Genomic DNA, 16,294 nt, shown 5'->3' with positions numbered 1-16,294 from the left:
CTGTAGTCTAGATGTCCTGGAACAAAACATGTCACACTTACATAAGCTGAAGAGTTAATAAGAGTTTAAAAGAAGTACATGGGTACTCTACTCTAAATTTACAGCCTATAAAAGCTGGAAAGACCTTAGAATTTCTCTGGAAAGTAAAGTGGAAGCAATTTTGGTACGAAAGGGCAGAAGGCTCCTGTTGAAGCTGTGAACCACGATAATGACCCGACGACCGCTCTGTGTGCCCAAATCACTTGTGGACAGAAGGTGGGAGACTCTTTATCATCAAAGTTTCCCTTCCTGTTAGCAAGTGTTCAATTTTACAGACGGGATCCGCCTCGCTGGAACTTGGTCCTTCATCCATCATCCACCACACTCTCTGCTCTGCCTGCAAAGACTTCCTGAATCTATTTGAATCTTTCCACTCCTCTTCTTTCAGGCAGGGAACAGCCATTTAGGATGGAGTGAGCACCCCTGGGGAGTTCTAGGAAAGGCAGAAGGCTTCAACAAATGCTGTGTGTTTGCAGGGTTTGACTGGGATTCACAAAGAACCTCAAGGCTTTTTAAAGTTACTGCTTCATACTATAGCTCAGGGATAAAAAGAACCTAGGGCAAAGTATGTGGTAGAAGACACTACACTATTTTTCACTGTGATTATTTTACTAGTCTCCCTCATGAATGGAAAACACTTTTAGAGCTCCCGAGAATTTTCAGTTTCTTAAAAATACACGATCACAACACACTCACTCTGCCTTAAAAGATTCCACAGTTTAATGGTCTAGGCATATGAAGGAGTAAGTATAAACTCCCAAAATTCCACAGGGCTTACATCACTGATGATAAACATGCTATGAAACATCTCTTCAGAGATGCTTTCCCAGGAAACTCAAGTTATGGAAATTTGTAATGAAGACATGCAGCTATCATAAAGAGCAGTGCAGGAATACACAGAGAGTTACGTGCACACTGTTGTGAGGTCAAAATTAAGAGCTGAGACTCTGTCGCCTAGACTCATTTATTCCTTTGTCAACCTTTTAGGGATCATGTACTCTGTGTCTGGTCGAATTCTAGGTGTTAAGATACATCAAAATGAGGGGGGAGGCTGTTGGGATCCCTGTCTGTGTGAAGTGTCTCATTGGATCAAAACAGACAAGAAAAAGAAGTCAAACCCTGCGTCTGGCAGAAGTAAGTACAAAGATAGTCTGGTATTCTGAAAGGAAGGAAGCAAGACACGTACCCTCCTGGGAAAGACACTGAGCAGAGGAAGCACCAAGAACAAAGACTCCGAAGTCGGAAGATGTTTACTGTTTAAGGAACAGCAAGCAAGCCAGTGTGGTTTGAGCAGAATGGGAGAGGAGAGTGGTGAGGTCAGAGGTCAGGGTGAGGGGCTGGGGCTGAGTAGTAAGGAGTAAAGCCTTCCTGGGCAGCAGTGTTGACAACAGGTGGAGTGGGAAAGCCAGGTGATCCCAGGTAAGTAGAGCAAAACCAAACAGAAGAAAGGGCAGGAGGATGTCTAATGGCTGTTTGGGATGCAGAGGCTGGCCTCCTGGTCAATGAGGAGAATACATACTACGTGAGCGTGCTGGGAAAGGTGGGAGGCGGGGCTGTGTGTGCGTGCGCGTGCGTGTGCGTGTGTGTGTGTGTGTGTGTGTGTGTGTGTGTGTGTGTGTGTGTGTGTATTTAGCCTCCAACTGTCTGATGAGTTGTGGAAGGGAGCTGCAGGTCAGGAGGCAGCTGGAGAAGAAGCGGGCAGGCAGCTGACCTTTTAACACAACAATACAAGCCTTCCAGAGAGTTGCCCTGGCTGCTACTCTGTAAGAAAAAACGCGGAAGTCTTGGCAAGATCCTTGTGGGGAATATATTCCCTTTAAGTTTTCTGTAGTAGGGGAAAGGGTGGGGGTGAAGCAAGAACTAAAATTACCACAAACTGAACTGAACTGGTCTAACTTACAGTGAATCACAGACAAAGATGACTTAAGAATGGGCCTGAGAAAGCAAACAGGACTTTCTATTTCTCAAAGAGCAAGCGTTTCCTAAATGTCCAGTTAACCCAGTGTGCACAACTACCCTAATTCCCACAAGGAAGGAGATTTCATTGTCATCATGCACTTTTCATCAAAGGTGTTCAAGGCCAGAGTCAGGGTCCTGCTCACTGTTGGGGCAGTCATATACCTAGAACAGTGTTTGGTTAGACTGAAGTGTCTGGTTTTAAGGGGTTAAAAGTCTAGCCGGAGAGCCCTCACCTCAGCATCCAGAGCTAGCGGTATCCTGATACCACTCTGAGGTACTACTAACAAACTTAGTCAGAAACACGTAGAGAAGAAAGATGTTTTCCTTGCTTAGGACCACCTGTGCAAGTCAATGGCCCTCAGGGGACCCAAGTGATTACTCACTCACGAAACAAGGCCATTTAGGCTATATGTAGATTGCAGTTTGGAACAGACTGATATTAAATAAATATTAAAATTATAAAATATTAAAGTGCTGCAAAAAGGGACTTTTCCTTAAAAAGTCAGGAACTGCAGTAATTCTGCCCTTTGGGGACAAAGAACAAAAGTCATAAGGTAATCTTGGACAGTCTTTTCCTACTGAGCCCTTCAAAAACATAGAAGACTTAAGAAACTGGTGTGCTTTGTAATGGCATGGCTTTTGTTGTTGTAATGGCAAATTACAAATTTATTATTATTTATCTTGATATAAAAGCACACTAAAATGACAGCAGCTCCTATCCACTGGGGATTATGGAATGGTATAAAATCCCCGGGAAGAATTACAGGAGTAGGAAAACCCAATCAGTAATTATATTTCTTATTATCAACCAGGCACAAACGCCTAAACTTCTGCCAGGTGAAAAACATCTTTCTCTAAATTTGTTTAAATTTAATTACATTTTACTTATTTACTAGGTTTGTGTGTGAGTGTGTTGGTGAGGGGAGGGGGCGACACTTGCGTGTAGAGGTCAGAGGACGACTTGCTTCCACCGGGAGAATCCGGGGACCGATTCATCCGGTATAGAAAGGCTTGGCAGCAAGCGCCTTTACCTGCTGAGCCAACTCGCCGGTCTCTTAAAAACACCTTCCTACAGGCCGTCATGTTACACACGTATCATTTTACTCGAGAACCAGACAGCTTACAGTTCCCACTTCAAAGCCAGCTTCCATAGAGCTTTTTAAAGTCAAGCCCGTTCATAACAATAATTTAGAATGCAAGCGTCTGGATTTGCAATATTCTCTCCCGTCTACCGCCTTCCGCGAAGCATTTTTTCCAGCTAACACCAGAACATCCCTCAGACTCACTTCAATACCAAACACACGCCTTAAAAACCACAAAAAAGCTCCGCGGTGGTTTGGAAGGTGCTGTTAGCTGTGCCCGTCGGCAGCTTTAGAACCGGCGGGGAACCCAGGGTGCTCGGAACGGTGCCGCGGGGTCCGGGCCGCTTCCCGGCCGGACGCTGAGGTCCGGCGCATCCCGGGGGCGCCCCCCGCTCTCAGGCCGGGCCCGGGCCTCACCTTGTACACATCCCCGTAGGTGCCGCTGCCGACCCTCTGCACCAGCTCGTAGTCGTGCTGCGGGTTCCGCCTCAGGATGTCGGCGGCAGGCCGCAGCGGGGCCTCCATCTTCGCAGCGCCCAGCCCGGGGCTCTGCCCGCGGCGCCCGGATCCCGCTAACGAGGACGCCCGGCGCTTCCCAACATGGAGCCTCGGCGCGCAGCTGCGCCTGCACCCGCGAGAGCGAGCGCGGGGGCGTCACGGGCCGCGACCCCGGCGGCCTCCGGGCCTCCCAGGCCCCGCCAGGCCCCGAGCCGTCCGCACCCGAGGGGCCGCCCGTGCCCGGCCGAGCGAGCGAGCGAGCGAGCGAGCGCCGCAGCGGAGACCCGCGTCCTCTCGAAGACGGCCGTGCGCACAGTCGCCGCTGCCGCCGCACCACGTTCCCCACCCGCGGCTGCGTCACCGGGAGACACGTTCGCGGCCGGCGTGGACTGAGCCGGCCCGCCCGAGAGCGCAGGCCGCGGGCCCAGACTGCCGCCCTGAGGCCCGCCGAGCGCACGACACCCTCGCCGCCGTCGCGCCCCGCCTCCCAGCGGCTTGCGGGGCGCCCGGGGGCGTTCGTGCGGCTTCTGACCCGCCCAGGCCCGGCCGGGATTCGTCCGGTTGCCAGCGGGACGAGAGGAGGGGGGCCAGTACACAGATCGCGGGAGCGCTTGCCCTCCTAGTTCTACACGGTCTAGGTAAACTGAGGCCGCCCGGGTCGGAGATGGGGGAGTGCCGGGTTAACTAAAGACCGGCACACCCGACTGCTCCTTCCTGTTTTACCGACTGTTCCCCGTGGTACCGGTTGTGAGGCTGGACCGCACACCTGACCTGCACAACCTGTCTTTCACCGGGGTTTCCCGAGCCATTTCTGAAAACCCCAAATTCCTACAAAGTCCGGTGGTCTCTGGGCACCACCACAGTCTTGCAACTTTAACGGGACCAGGAGTTCCTTCCACAGATGCTAAAACAAAGCTGGGGACCTTGGTCTGGTTCTGGCTCCAACCTTCCAGAGTAGGTGATCTGAGACAAGGTGTTCTTTGCAACAACTCAGTGTCCTTGTCTGTAGATGGAAGAGGATGAAGTTTTTGCATTTGACACCCCAGAAATGTTTGTAAAGCTTTTTACACGATTGTAGAGAGGATTATCAAATCTAAGAGGTTTTGAACCGCTTAACAATACACAGGATATTGAGCAGGAATCAAGAGAAGTGGTTGGCTAATGTTTCACAGTCTGAGTTCCAATCTTGTTCTGAAGGTAGAAATTAAGTTACCATTTTAAGGTAGACTGGTAAAGTTATTTCTAGAGTGCTGCCGAGATTTGCAGCAGAAAAACCAGATAAGGACTGGAAAGAGGGCTCAGTGGTTAAGAACAGACTTCTACAGAGTACCTGGGTTGATTCGCCCCATCTGCGTGACTATTCACGACTGTCCGTAAGTCTGGGGAGTCCGACGCCCTCTTCTGGCCGTAGGCACCAGGCACGCGCATGGTGTACAGACATACATGCAGGCAAAACATAAAATAAAATGAAAATTTAAGAAAAAATGGGGAAACTCAGGTTAATACATGGCTACTGTATTGCAATGAGAGGAAAATGACAGCAGAACAAGTTTCAGGTGACGTGTGTGACACAGTCCAATTCTGTCTTATAGTCAATAAATGAGAAAATGAAATTAACACCTTACCAGAACAGGGAGTATATGCATTTTCTTGTATTCCACACACAAAGGGCGCTTATTCAGGGGCCATAAGGAAAGCCCAGACTTGCCTGCTCCAGGGACAGAGCCTGTGTGTGTGCGGCCTGCAAAGGAAGAAGCTGAGGAACAGTTCTGTCTTTCAAAGCTTCTTGGCACTTGTTTTGGTGGGCACATACTTTTGGCTTCGATGACTCAATATCTCTTCAAATGTTCTATTGGTGTCTTAGTACTTGTTTACTGTCATGGATTTATGTTGGTCATGTAGTCAAACCCACCCTTACCCGCTCTGAGACTGGGCCATTGTGGAACATTCATGGATTGAGAGCCGTCCACCGGACTGTCCGCAGAACAGTCAGGTAAACTTGGAGGGTGGGCTTGTGTGGTAGGAAAGCAGCCCTCCACGTTCAGGGTCAAAAAGGGAGCACTGCTCCTTTCTTTTTTTTTTTCTTTTTTCTTTTTCTTTTTTTTTTTTTTTTTTTTTTTTTTTTTTTTTTTTTTGGTTTTTCGAGACAGGGTTTCTCTGCAGCTTTTTTTAGAGCCTGTCCTGGAACTAGCTCTTGTAGACCAGGCTGGCCTCGAACTCACAGAGATCCGCCTGCCTCTGCCTCCCGAGTGCTGGGATTAAAGGCGTGCACCACCACCGCCCGGCCAGCACTGCTCCTTTCTGTCGCATGAAATGTATTTGTTTATGTCTGTGTTATCCCATAGAGAATTTGAATCAGCGCACACAAAATACTTATTTTTACACAAGATAAAAATAAGTGAGAGGAAACTGTGAAATTTGAAAGGGTGGGGGGGGGACAGGAAACCAGAACAATGCAACCAAAAAAAAAAAAAAAACCCCAGCAGATTTGATTGTGCTTTTTGTTTGTTTGTTTTTGAGATAAAGATGAACAAACGAGTTGATCAAGAGAGGCCTATCTTTCCCTGATGCAAAGACCTCAGAAAAGTTTCCCTCCTGAGCCTTCACAAACTGGAAACTCCGAATACCTAGTTTGAGATGAGGATAAATACCCTGGGACAGCCCTTTAAGTGTATTATTCTTGAAACACAATCTTTAAAATGAATTAGGCAATAAAAAGTTTGAAGTCACAAGTGAAGGTATTTTATGTTGCCAGTAATGGCAGCTCCATATGCTTTGACCATCAACTGCCAAGCGGCTAGCACGGAAAGCCAAGATCCTGCGTGATGGTTAAAAATAGTGTCTGCAATAATCATTATTTTACTTGTACCACAGATGATACAAACAGGAAAACATTCGCTTTATACTAACTCCAAAAGAATTTTAAAGATATTTTTTCAAAACTACTGAGTTAATAAGCTCAGTGACATAGGTTGTTTGGCAAAAAAAAATTTTAAATGCAATTTACTTATAAACAAACTGAATAGGTTTAGTCTGTATACTAAAAAATTACACACATAATTTCAAGGTTGAAAGTGATATAATAGTAAATCATTGTAGCTAACATTGAAAGAACTCTTACAAATTGCTCCATTTTATATGAAATAAGAAAATTTGCCTAAATAACTAATCTCATCCAAAACTAGTACATATATGTGTATGTACTTTAAGGTGTGTTGTGTATATGTGCATTACTTTAAGGTGCATTAACTTTTGTTTGTGGTGCCTTTGTTTAACTCTGAAGCTGTGATTCTTGGCCTGTGTGAACACCTGATGGTCCTAATAAAGCGCTGAACGGCCAATAGTAAGGCAGGAGCAAGGAATGGGGGCGAGGCAGAGAATAAATAGAAGGAGAAATAGAGGAAAAGAGGAGCAAGAGAGAGCAGGGGGAGGAAGACTTTAGGACCCAGCCACCCAGCCAGCACGGAGTGGGAGTGAGATGCACAGGAGTGAGAGAAGGGAAAGCCCAGGGAAAACGTCGTCAGGATAATTTAAGAAAAGTTGACAAGAAACAAACCAAACTAAGGGTGAACAATATAAACTAAGAATAAGCCTCATGTGTGATTTATTTGGGAGCTGGGTGGTTGCCCCCCCACCAAAAGCCAAAAGAGTAAAGCATCACACACATACACACACACACACACAGACACGTAGATGTATACGTCATACTTGCCATGAAAATGTTTTCCAGCTTTAAAAATTTTATTTTTGATACAATTTATTTATTGGAGGGGGCAGTGCTAATGCCATGGGGTGGTGCATGTGTGTTGGGTGGGAGTTCACGGACAACTTATGGGAGTCGATTTTGTCTTTCTACAATGTAAATCAAGCTCAGGCCATCAGGTGGAGGCAAGAGCCTGGACAGGCTGAGCTGTCTCTCCGGCTCTGTTTTCCAGCTTTTTGCTCTGTTCTGTGTACAGACTGTGGTGGTTTACTGTGTGCTTATAATATTTTCCCCTCTTTTAATCTTGTTCAGTAAAGTGTTAGTTGTGATTGGTGATCTCTAAAGTCAACTCTAATTTTAGTCAAGACTAAATGACAAGAAAATCAAGGCCTTGGAATTTTTTATTTTTTTACGTAGCCAAGGTTCAAATTTATTATCCAAGCAAAACTGGCTAATTAAAATCTTAAAATTAGGTTGTTAAATGTGGTGGTGCATGCCTTTAATCTGAGCACTCAGGAGGTAGAGGCAGGCAGATCACTGTTAGTTCCGAAGCCAGCCTGGTCTACGTAGTGAGTTCAGGCCAGCCAGGGCTACACAATCTCTAGAACATACGGATTTTAGCAATATAATATCTCAGTCCATCCCTCCCTTGCTCCACCCTCAGCTGTTTGAGACGGGGTTTCTTGTGTGGTCATGGCTGGCCTGGTACTCACAGAGGACCAGCTGCCTCTGCTTCCCGAGTGCTGGGATTAAAGGCATGCTGGGATTAAAGGCGTGCGCAGCTGCAGTATGATCTCTTACTACATCTTTCTATATAAATCGGTTATACAGTGCGTTTTTATATGATTAAACAAATAGCTCCTTAGATTTTTAAATATCAATCAGTTGTCAGAAGATATTATAACAATTATGATCTGAATTCCAGATACTTGATAATAAATCATTCTTTCTATTACGTGGTATGACCTCTGCCTGTTAAGGAGAGAACCATATTTTCAAAGTCTGGGATGATTCTTGTAGTTTGTCCTGGCTAGCAATAGAACATGGGCCATATTTAGAACTAAGATGGGTCATTGTGACGAAAGTTTCAGAAGACGTGAAAGCGGTTCACAGGTCATGAGCTGGACTTGATCTCTGGTCATGTTAAGAAGCTGTTTCTGTTAGCTTTTCTCCAGAGGGTGCTTTCGGGGAGTATATTGGGCTAGGTAGAAGGGTTTTCTTCTGTATTTGGATCACAAATTGATCTTTCTGAAAATTCAATAGCTAAGAAAACAAAACAAATTACAAATAATCTTGTGCTGTTCCTTATCTTCACTTTGTAACAGGTAAATGTTTTGAAAGGGTACCTAAAGGGTGCCTGTATATCATCATATGGACTAGAGTTATGAGCAGGAGAGGCCGTGCCTGGCTACGGCCCCTATCTTACAGCCACCCCTCCCCCTCTTTTGAGACAAGGTCTCTCTCTCTCTCTCTCTCTCTCTCTCTCTCTCTCTCTCTCTCCCTCTCCCTCCATATATTTATATATGCATATATGCATATAAACATACATATCCCTGGCTGTCCTGAAACTCATTATGTAGACCAGGTTGGCCTCAAACTCAGAGACCTGCTTCCCTAGTGCTGAGTTTAAAAGTGTGCACCACCCACCACATCTGGCCCAGTTATTTCTCTTATAGGATTCCAGCAGTTTTGTTTCTAATCTCAGGATGTGTCCTTTCTTCCTATTTTTTTTAAAAAATATTTTTGGTTTTGTTTGTTTGTGTGTGTGTGTGTGTGTGTTTTACCTATGTATGTGTATGTGCAACCCTGGTGCCCAGGGAGGCCAGAAGACGGTTGGATCCCTGGAACTGGAGTTACTGCCAGTTGTGACCATTTGTGTACTGGGAACTGAAACTTAGTACTTTTTTTTACAAGGTCAGCAAGTACTCTTAACCACTGAGCCTTTCACTATGCCTTCCTAATATGCATGTGTTGTGTGTATGTGTGAATGTATGTATGAAATATTTGTATAAAAGTGAGACCTTCAGACATATCATGAAACAGCTGCCACCCCCACACTCACCTTAGGATCACACAAACACAACTGCAAAATTAAATCAAAGCCTTGAGACTTTGTCCCCTCCCTCCCTTTCAGAGCCAGCAAGCAGATTGTACAAAGTCAATAATTTAAAACTTCCCAGCACAGGCCAATGGAGTCCCCAGCTCCCCTTAAATTAGCCACTGTAGAAATTCCTCCCATCATAGACACATTGGCTGGGAACCTTCTCCAGGCTCAAGTGTTAGGATGGGGTTTGTGATTGCTCAGCCACCCTCACATTCCTGAACTCCAGGGGCCCAGGGAAGGTGGCTGCTTGGAAGAAGTTGTGTTAACAAATAAATTAAGCAATAAATAACCCCTGATTTTAGTGGAATCACTTTGAGTTTCTCTCCATTTAGTTTGATGTTGGCTGTTGGCTTGCTGTATATTGCCTTTATTATGTTTAGGTGTGTTATTTGTATCCCTGATTTCTCTAAGACCTTTATCATGAAAGGGTGATAGATTTTGTCAAAGACTTTTCCAGCATCTAGTGAGATGATCATGTATTTATTTTTCTTTTAGTTTGTTTGTATGGTCGATTACATTGACAGATTGTCATATGTTGAACCATCCTTGCATCTCTGAGATGAAGCCTACTTGATCATGGTGGATGATTTTTCTAATGTGTTCTTGGAATTTGCTTGCTAGTATTTTATTGAGTATTTTTGTATCAATGTTCATGAAGGAGATTTGTCTGTAATTCTTTTTCTTTGTAATGTCTTTGTGTGGTTTGGGTATCAGGGTAACTGTAGCCTCGAAAAAAGAGTTTGGCAATGTCACTTCTGTTTCTATTGTGTGGAACAACTTGAGGAGTATTGGTACTAGCTCTTATTGAAATTCTAATAGAATTCTGCTTGAAACCCAATGTCTATACTGGAGGCTTTTGATGACTTATTTCTAGTTCCTTAGAGGTTATAGGTCTATTTAAATTGTTTTTCTGGTCTTGGTTTAATTTTGATGTATGGTACCTATCCAGAAAATTGTTTATTTCCCTTAAAGTTTTCAATTTTGTGGAGTATAAGTTTTTGAAGTATAACCTGATGATTCTCTGGATTTCTTCAGTGTCTGTTGTTATTTTGTTAATTTGGATATTCTCTCTGCCTTTTGGTTAGTTTGGATAAAGGTTTGTCTACCTTGTTGATTTTCTTGAAGCACCAACTCTTTCTCTCATTGATTTTTTTGTATTGTCTTCTTTGTTTTTATTTTATTGATTTCAGCCCTTGATTTGATTATTTCCTGGTGCCTACTCCTCCTGGGTGTGTTTGCTTCTTTTTGTTCTAGAACTTTCACGTGTGCTGTTAAGTCTCACTAGTGTAAGATTTCTCCAGGTTCTTTATGTAGGGACTTAATGCAATGAACTTTCCTCTTAGCACTGCTTTCGAAGTGTCCCATGATTTTGAGTATGTTGTGCATTCATTTTCATTGAATTCTAGGAAGTTTTAACTTCTTTGATTCTTCCTTGACCCAGGGGTGATTCAGTTGAGCATTGTCCAATTTCCATGAGGTTGTGGGCTTTCTGAAATTAGTATTGTTATTGAATTCTAACTTTAAGCCATGGTGATCAATCATAGCTGGTAGATCCAGTCATGGAGATGGTTGGTTTGTGAGGACTCTGTTCTAAATGATGGATTGAGTCATTGATAGTGTCAAAATTTGAATGGACTTTTTGGGGTATTGGAAACTATGGGAGGTAGACCTCATTGGAGGAAGCAAGTCACAGAGAACATGCCTTTAAAGGGTATTTTTGTGCTCAACTGCATACTCTATTTTTCTTTCCTTCCTGGCTGCCATGAGGGGAGTGGCTTTGCTTCAGCAGGCCCATCTTGCCGTGATACCATCCCTCAGCACACAACCAAAACTGTGGAGTCAGATGACCATAGTTCATAAGCTCTGAAAGTTAAGTTTTCAGTTGTTTGTTGGCAAGTGTTATGTCACAGTGATAAAAAAGAAGACTTGTGCTTTACTGTGTTCGTCCTGAACAGTTATGCTTTGTGCGCACTACTGGGAAATGTTATTTTCAGGTGTGTGACTGTTGTTTATGCCACATTTGTTTAACTATGTGAAGCTGTGATTCTTTGCCTGTCTAACACACCTGATGGTCTAATAAAGAGCTGAACCATCAATAGCGAGAGAGGAGCAAGGATAGGCAGGGCTGGCAGGCAGAGAGTGTAAATAGAAGAAACGAGGAAGAAGAGGAGCAGCAAGAACAAGGAGAGGAGGACATCAGGGGCCAACCACCCAGCCAGACACAGAGTAAGAAGAAAAGTAAGATGTACAGAAATAAAGATAAAAGCCCAGAGGCCAAAGGTAGTTGGGATAATTAGTTAAGAAAAGCTGGCTAGAAGCATGCCAAGCTAAGACTGGACATTTATAACTAAGAATAAGCCTCTGTGAGTGATTTTTTTGGGAGCTGGGTGGTGGGTCCCTCAAAAAGCCAAAAGAATAAAACACCACAGAATAGCACACCTTCAGGGAGGGCCCATAGAATTTTCCCAATTGAGACATTGAGTGAATTGGAGCAGAGATATCCTTGCCAACCTCTCTGGTGACTGTCCTAAGTAGGTTGGAGATGATGTTGCCACAGTAACGCAGGGAGATCTTTGCAGAGACTGGAAGACATAACTATTAAACACATGCTGAGTACAGTTACTATTGATAACTCCCAAGAAGAAGTGATAACATTTTGATTACAAGGGATTGTGGTGGTGGCCTATGAATCCTCAGACCTTTGAAACAAATGAAGCCAGGAGCCTATTTAATTGCTACTTAATATATATGAGTGGAAGAGTTATAGGAACGGTTGGCAGAAAAGGAACTGGTCACTATAATAGAGATGCAGAACATTATCTAACATCTGGTTGTAAGCCAGTTCTTAAACCTGGAATCCCTTAATTAAGGGGTGGAAGGCAGGTTTCTTTGAGGAAGGATACTGCCAATGGTTACACATGATGATTGTCCCTCAGAGACGTGGCCTTTCACCAGGATGGATGTGAACTGAGGAATGTGAAATTCCCAGACAGTCAGAGGATAGCAGTCTGCACATCATAGTCCCTGGAGCACCAGTGCAACGCATCAGGATTCCGGCGACCCCAGTAGAGGCAGAGGAAGTCAGATGTAGTCCTGGCACATGTCTTTGATGAAAGGTCTAGAAGAAGCAACGATAGATGCTGAGATGTATGTGAGAGTGGGCACACGGCACAGGGGAAACGTGGCAAGAGGCTTGCGGATGTCAACTTAGGGCTGTGAAATTGTAGGACTGAAAGGACCAGTGTGACCCCCCTGCCTAAGGGAGAAATCAAACCATGCCACTTGGGAAATTAGTGACACTCTTAAAGATCTGAAAGATATTCATGTATTTGTTAAAAATCTGAGAGGGGGCTAGAGGGAAGGTCAGAAGCTAAGAACACTTGCTGCTCTTTCAGAGGACCCAGGTTTGTTTTTCAGTACCCACATGGTGGCTCACCATCTTTAACTCTATTCTAGGCATTAGGTGAAATCTAAAAAATTAAAAATTTTAAATCTGAGAGAGCTTTTTGTCTTTTAACACATCTGCGTAGTCCATCTAGTAGTGTCTTGGTCTGCTTTTTGTTGCTATGACAGAATATCACAGACTGAGAACTCATATCTCTTAGTTCTGAAGGCCACATAGTCCAATATCTAGGTGTTGGCATCTGGTGAAACCTTCGGTCATATTGTCACTCAGCAGAAAGCAGGACAAGAACTTGCTGAGAAATGGGTAGATGAGGGAAGCTCATCATTAAAGAATCTAAGTGAACCCATTGTTCATAAGCTAATCATCCCTTAAAGGGCTTATCTTTTGACATGGTTACAGTAGGGATTAAGTTTGCAATGTATGAACTTTGGTGGACACTTCCAAACCATCCCAAATAGACAAGTTAGCTTTTGAGATTGGAAACACCTTTACAGGTAAAGTACTGGCTAAGCAAGTATCACTGCCTTAGTTCAGGTCCCCAACACCATCTGAAAGCCAGGCATGGTGGTATCACCTGTGGCTCCAGCACCTGGGTAGCAGAGACAAAGGGATCGCAGGGGCTTGCTGTTCAGTCAGTCTAGTTGAAGCAGCGAGCTTGGAGTTCACTGAGAGACCCTGTCTCAACAAAATAAAAAGGCAGTTGAGGAAGAAATTGTCAATTTCCGTCCTCCACATATATACACATAAGTGAGCAAACTTCGGGAAGCTACCTGTTTTTTTTTTCCACACATGTAGACCACACACAAACATGAACAGTCAATTAATTTGTAGTACTGCATTTAGGATCTTTTCTAGAGCCAATAAACATCAACTTGGTAGCCTGAGCATGGCTGCTGACTAGAAGCCCAGAGTGTAGCTTTTTCAATTCCTGTTAAGGATAATCTGAAGCACACTGCTTTCCTGGGCTGTCACAGCATGGTCACTGTGATAGCATGGTCACTGTTCTACCTTGTCTGCTCAGTGACACAGTATAATTCTAGACTGACCTTTGTTTCCTTGCTGTCTAGAAGAACATCATGGTAGTCTATTATTTTGGTTCCATTTTATAAATACGGCCTGAGGAACAGGAAGTATCTACCATCCTACATACTTAAGGAAGACCATTAAGGCAGATGTGATCTCATACATATAGTCATGGCTATTTAGGAACCCAAGACAGGAGATCCATGAACCTAGGATCCATAAACTGGGCAAAATTATTTTAATTCATTCCTTAAAACAAAAACAGATTACCCTTATGTCAGAGGATAAAACATAAATCCCTGTGGTCCTAGCACATAAATTTGTCCATCTCAGAGGATGATGTGATGTGTTCAGCTGTTCTGTTTGGAGTTTGAAGATGGTGTACTGCATTAACTGCTCTTTGATCCTTTCCCTAATAACATGTGACTGCCAGTTTTCTTTTTTCTATATATTTTTAAATTTTTAATGCAATCTTTTCTCATTTACATAGCTATCCTCATTCCCACTCCCTCACCTCCTCCCGCCCCACCCTTCCTCCCACTCACCCTCATCCACTCCTCAGAAAGAGTAAGGCTTCCCGTGGAGAATCAACAAGTCTGACACATCACTTCCAGGCAGGACCAAGGCCCTCCCCACAAAACTAGGTTGAGCAAGGCATCCCTCATAGGGAGTGGGCTCCAAGACTCCAGTTCAAGCACTAGGAATAAATCCTGGTCTTAACTGCCAGTGGCCCCATAGACTGCCCAAGCCCCACAACTGTCCCCCACATTCAGTGGGCCTAGTTTGGTCCTGTGCAGGTTTCCCCCACTATCAGTTCAGAGTCAGTGAGCTCCCACTAGCTCAGGTCAGCTGTCTCTGGGTATCACCATCATGGTCTTGACCCCTTTGCTCATATTATCGCTCCTCCCTATCTTGGACTGGTCTCTGGAAACCCGGCCCCGTGCTTCGCTATGGATCTCTGTATCTGCTTCCATCAGTTGCCGGATGAAGGGTCTATGATGACAGTTAAGGTAGCATGACTGCCAGTTTTCATGGGACCTTGAACAACATAACACCTGGCTATGCCATACAAATGTCTTGATACTTGGGCTTTAGGACTCAGCAGGCCTGATGGTAAACACACATATCATATGGAGTTTCTGGCAAACCCCAAATGAGAATTGCAGCACTAAGGATAATACTGTATAGGATTTTGAGATATGAACATGCCAGATCTGTGATGTCTACACCACTGAAAGCCAATTCTTGGCTTACTGCCAGGCATTTGGTGACTGTTTAACAGCAGACTGTGGGATACTAAGTGACTGTGTGGTATAGACTGCTCTTTAGGAACTATGTGTGATCTAGTTCACTAAATCCTAAGTGCAGGCATCAGAATTCCACTACTGAATGGAATAGTGCATCCTGGGAAAGCTTGGCACAGTCTGGAAGCACAGGTAAATGTCTAACAAACTTTCATACCCCTTTTCTTCTACTTGCACATTCTGGCTCAGGGTCATTTAGCAGAGGAAGAGCACGTGCAGGCCTGGTTTATGATCAGTCAGCACTCTGTGTTGGCAACAATGTGAAGCAGCTTGCTGCTGACTTATGGCCCCAATTCCACAAAGAGGAATAACAATGAAGAGAAATTCTCCCAGTGGGTACAGTGTTGAACAGTACATTTCATTGACCTTTTTGTTAGGAAGGAGAACTGGCCTAAGGAATGAATCAATATTGATTTATGCACAGTAGATAATAGATTAGCCAGTGACTTGGAAAGAAGATGATTAAAATTAAGAAAATCATTAGATAAGGTATTGTGGATGGGCTATTAGAATTATACAAAATGTAAAAATATTTGTGAACCATATTACCCTCACCCGAGGGCATCCACCTGATAAGTGATTCCTCAGGATGATCTGCCCTGTAGATGTCAGCCAGCTAGTCTCTTTGCCCAGTTACTGTAGTGCTTGCTTAGTTACCCCACATGGCTATAAGAACTTAAGGTAAACAGTCTAGTTAACAGTATGGATTTCTGTTTGCCAAGTATAATCCAGTACTGTCATCATGGAGTGTTTGACTTGCTTATAGCAGAGGCCATTACAGAGACTCAAGTCTGATATTGTTGTCCAGATCAGTCTGATGGTAATTTAATTGTACTAGATCTTTTCTACGATGATGGGAAAGGCAATTTGCCTCCACAGAAATAGATATATATTGCACATGGTTTGTCTTTCCTGTCCATAAAGCTCCTTCTAGTGTCATAACCATGGGCTCATAGAACACCTTGTTTCATCTCCATGCTTCACTGCCACAGACAGCATTGTCTTTCGACAAGAAACTGAGTTTTCTAAGAATGCAGTGTGTCAGGATGGTCTGCCTGTGGAGTTAGGTGCTTTGGCCTCACACCCATGAGTCAGAAATGGCTAATTAATATAATGGGGGTGGGTGTTTGCTGACTGAGATGTGGGCTCCGTGAAGATATGGCATACAAATTAACC

The 16,294-nt window shown here is 44.2% G+C and overlaps 1 protein-coding gene across 2 annotated transcripts in view; it reads right to left on the bottom strand.

The window, feature by feature from the left end:
• Map4k5 (mitogen-activated protein kinase kinase kinase kinase 5) overlaps positions 1-3,757 on the bottom strand; it is a 90,283-nt gene extending 86,526 nt beyond the window's left edge. Inside the window, exon 1 of one of the 2 annotated variants that reach the window (XM_038336415.1) lies at positions 3,498-3,757. In XM_038336415.1, coding sequence (XP_038192343.1) covers positions 3,498-3,605 — 108 coding nt within the window. In that variant the 5' untranslated portion in view covers positions 3,606-3,757. The remainder of the gene's footprint in view (positions 1-3,497) is intronic. The other variant, XM_038336414.1, reaches the window with a different exon arrangement.
• Positions 3,758-16,294: the final 12,537 nt, after the last annotated feature.

This window comes from Arvicola amphibius, chromosome 7 (genome assembly GCF_903992535.2).
Source record: "Arvicola amphibius chromosome 7, mArvAmp1.2, whole genome shotgun sequence".
NCBI classification, from domain to species: Eukaryota; Metazoa; Chordata; class Mammalia; order Rodentia; family Cricetidae; genus Arvicola; species Arvicola amphibius.
The sequence above is the reverse complement of the archived record's forward strand: the minus strand, read 5'-3'. Positions and strand labels throughout refer to the sequence as shown.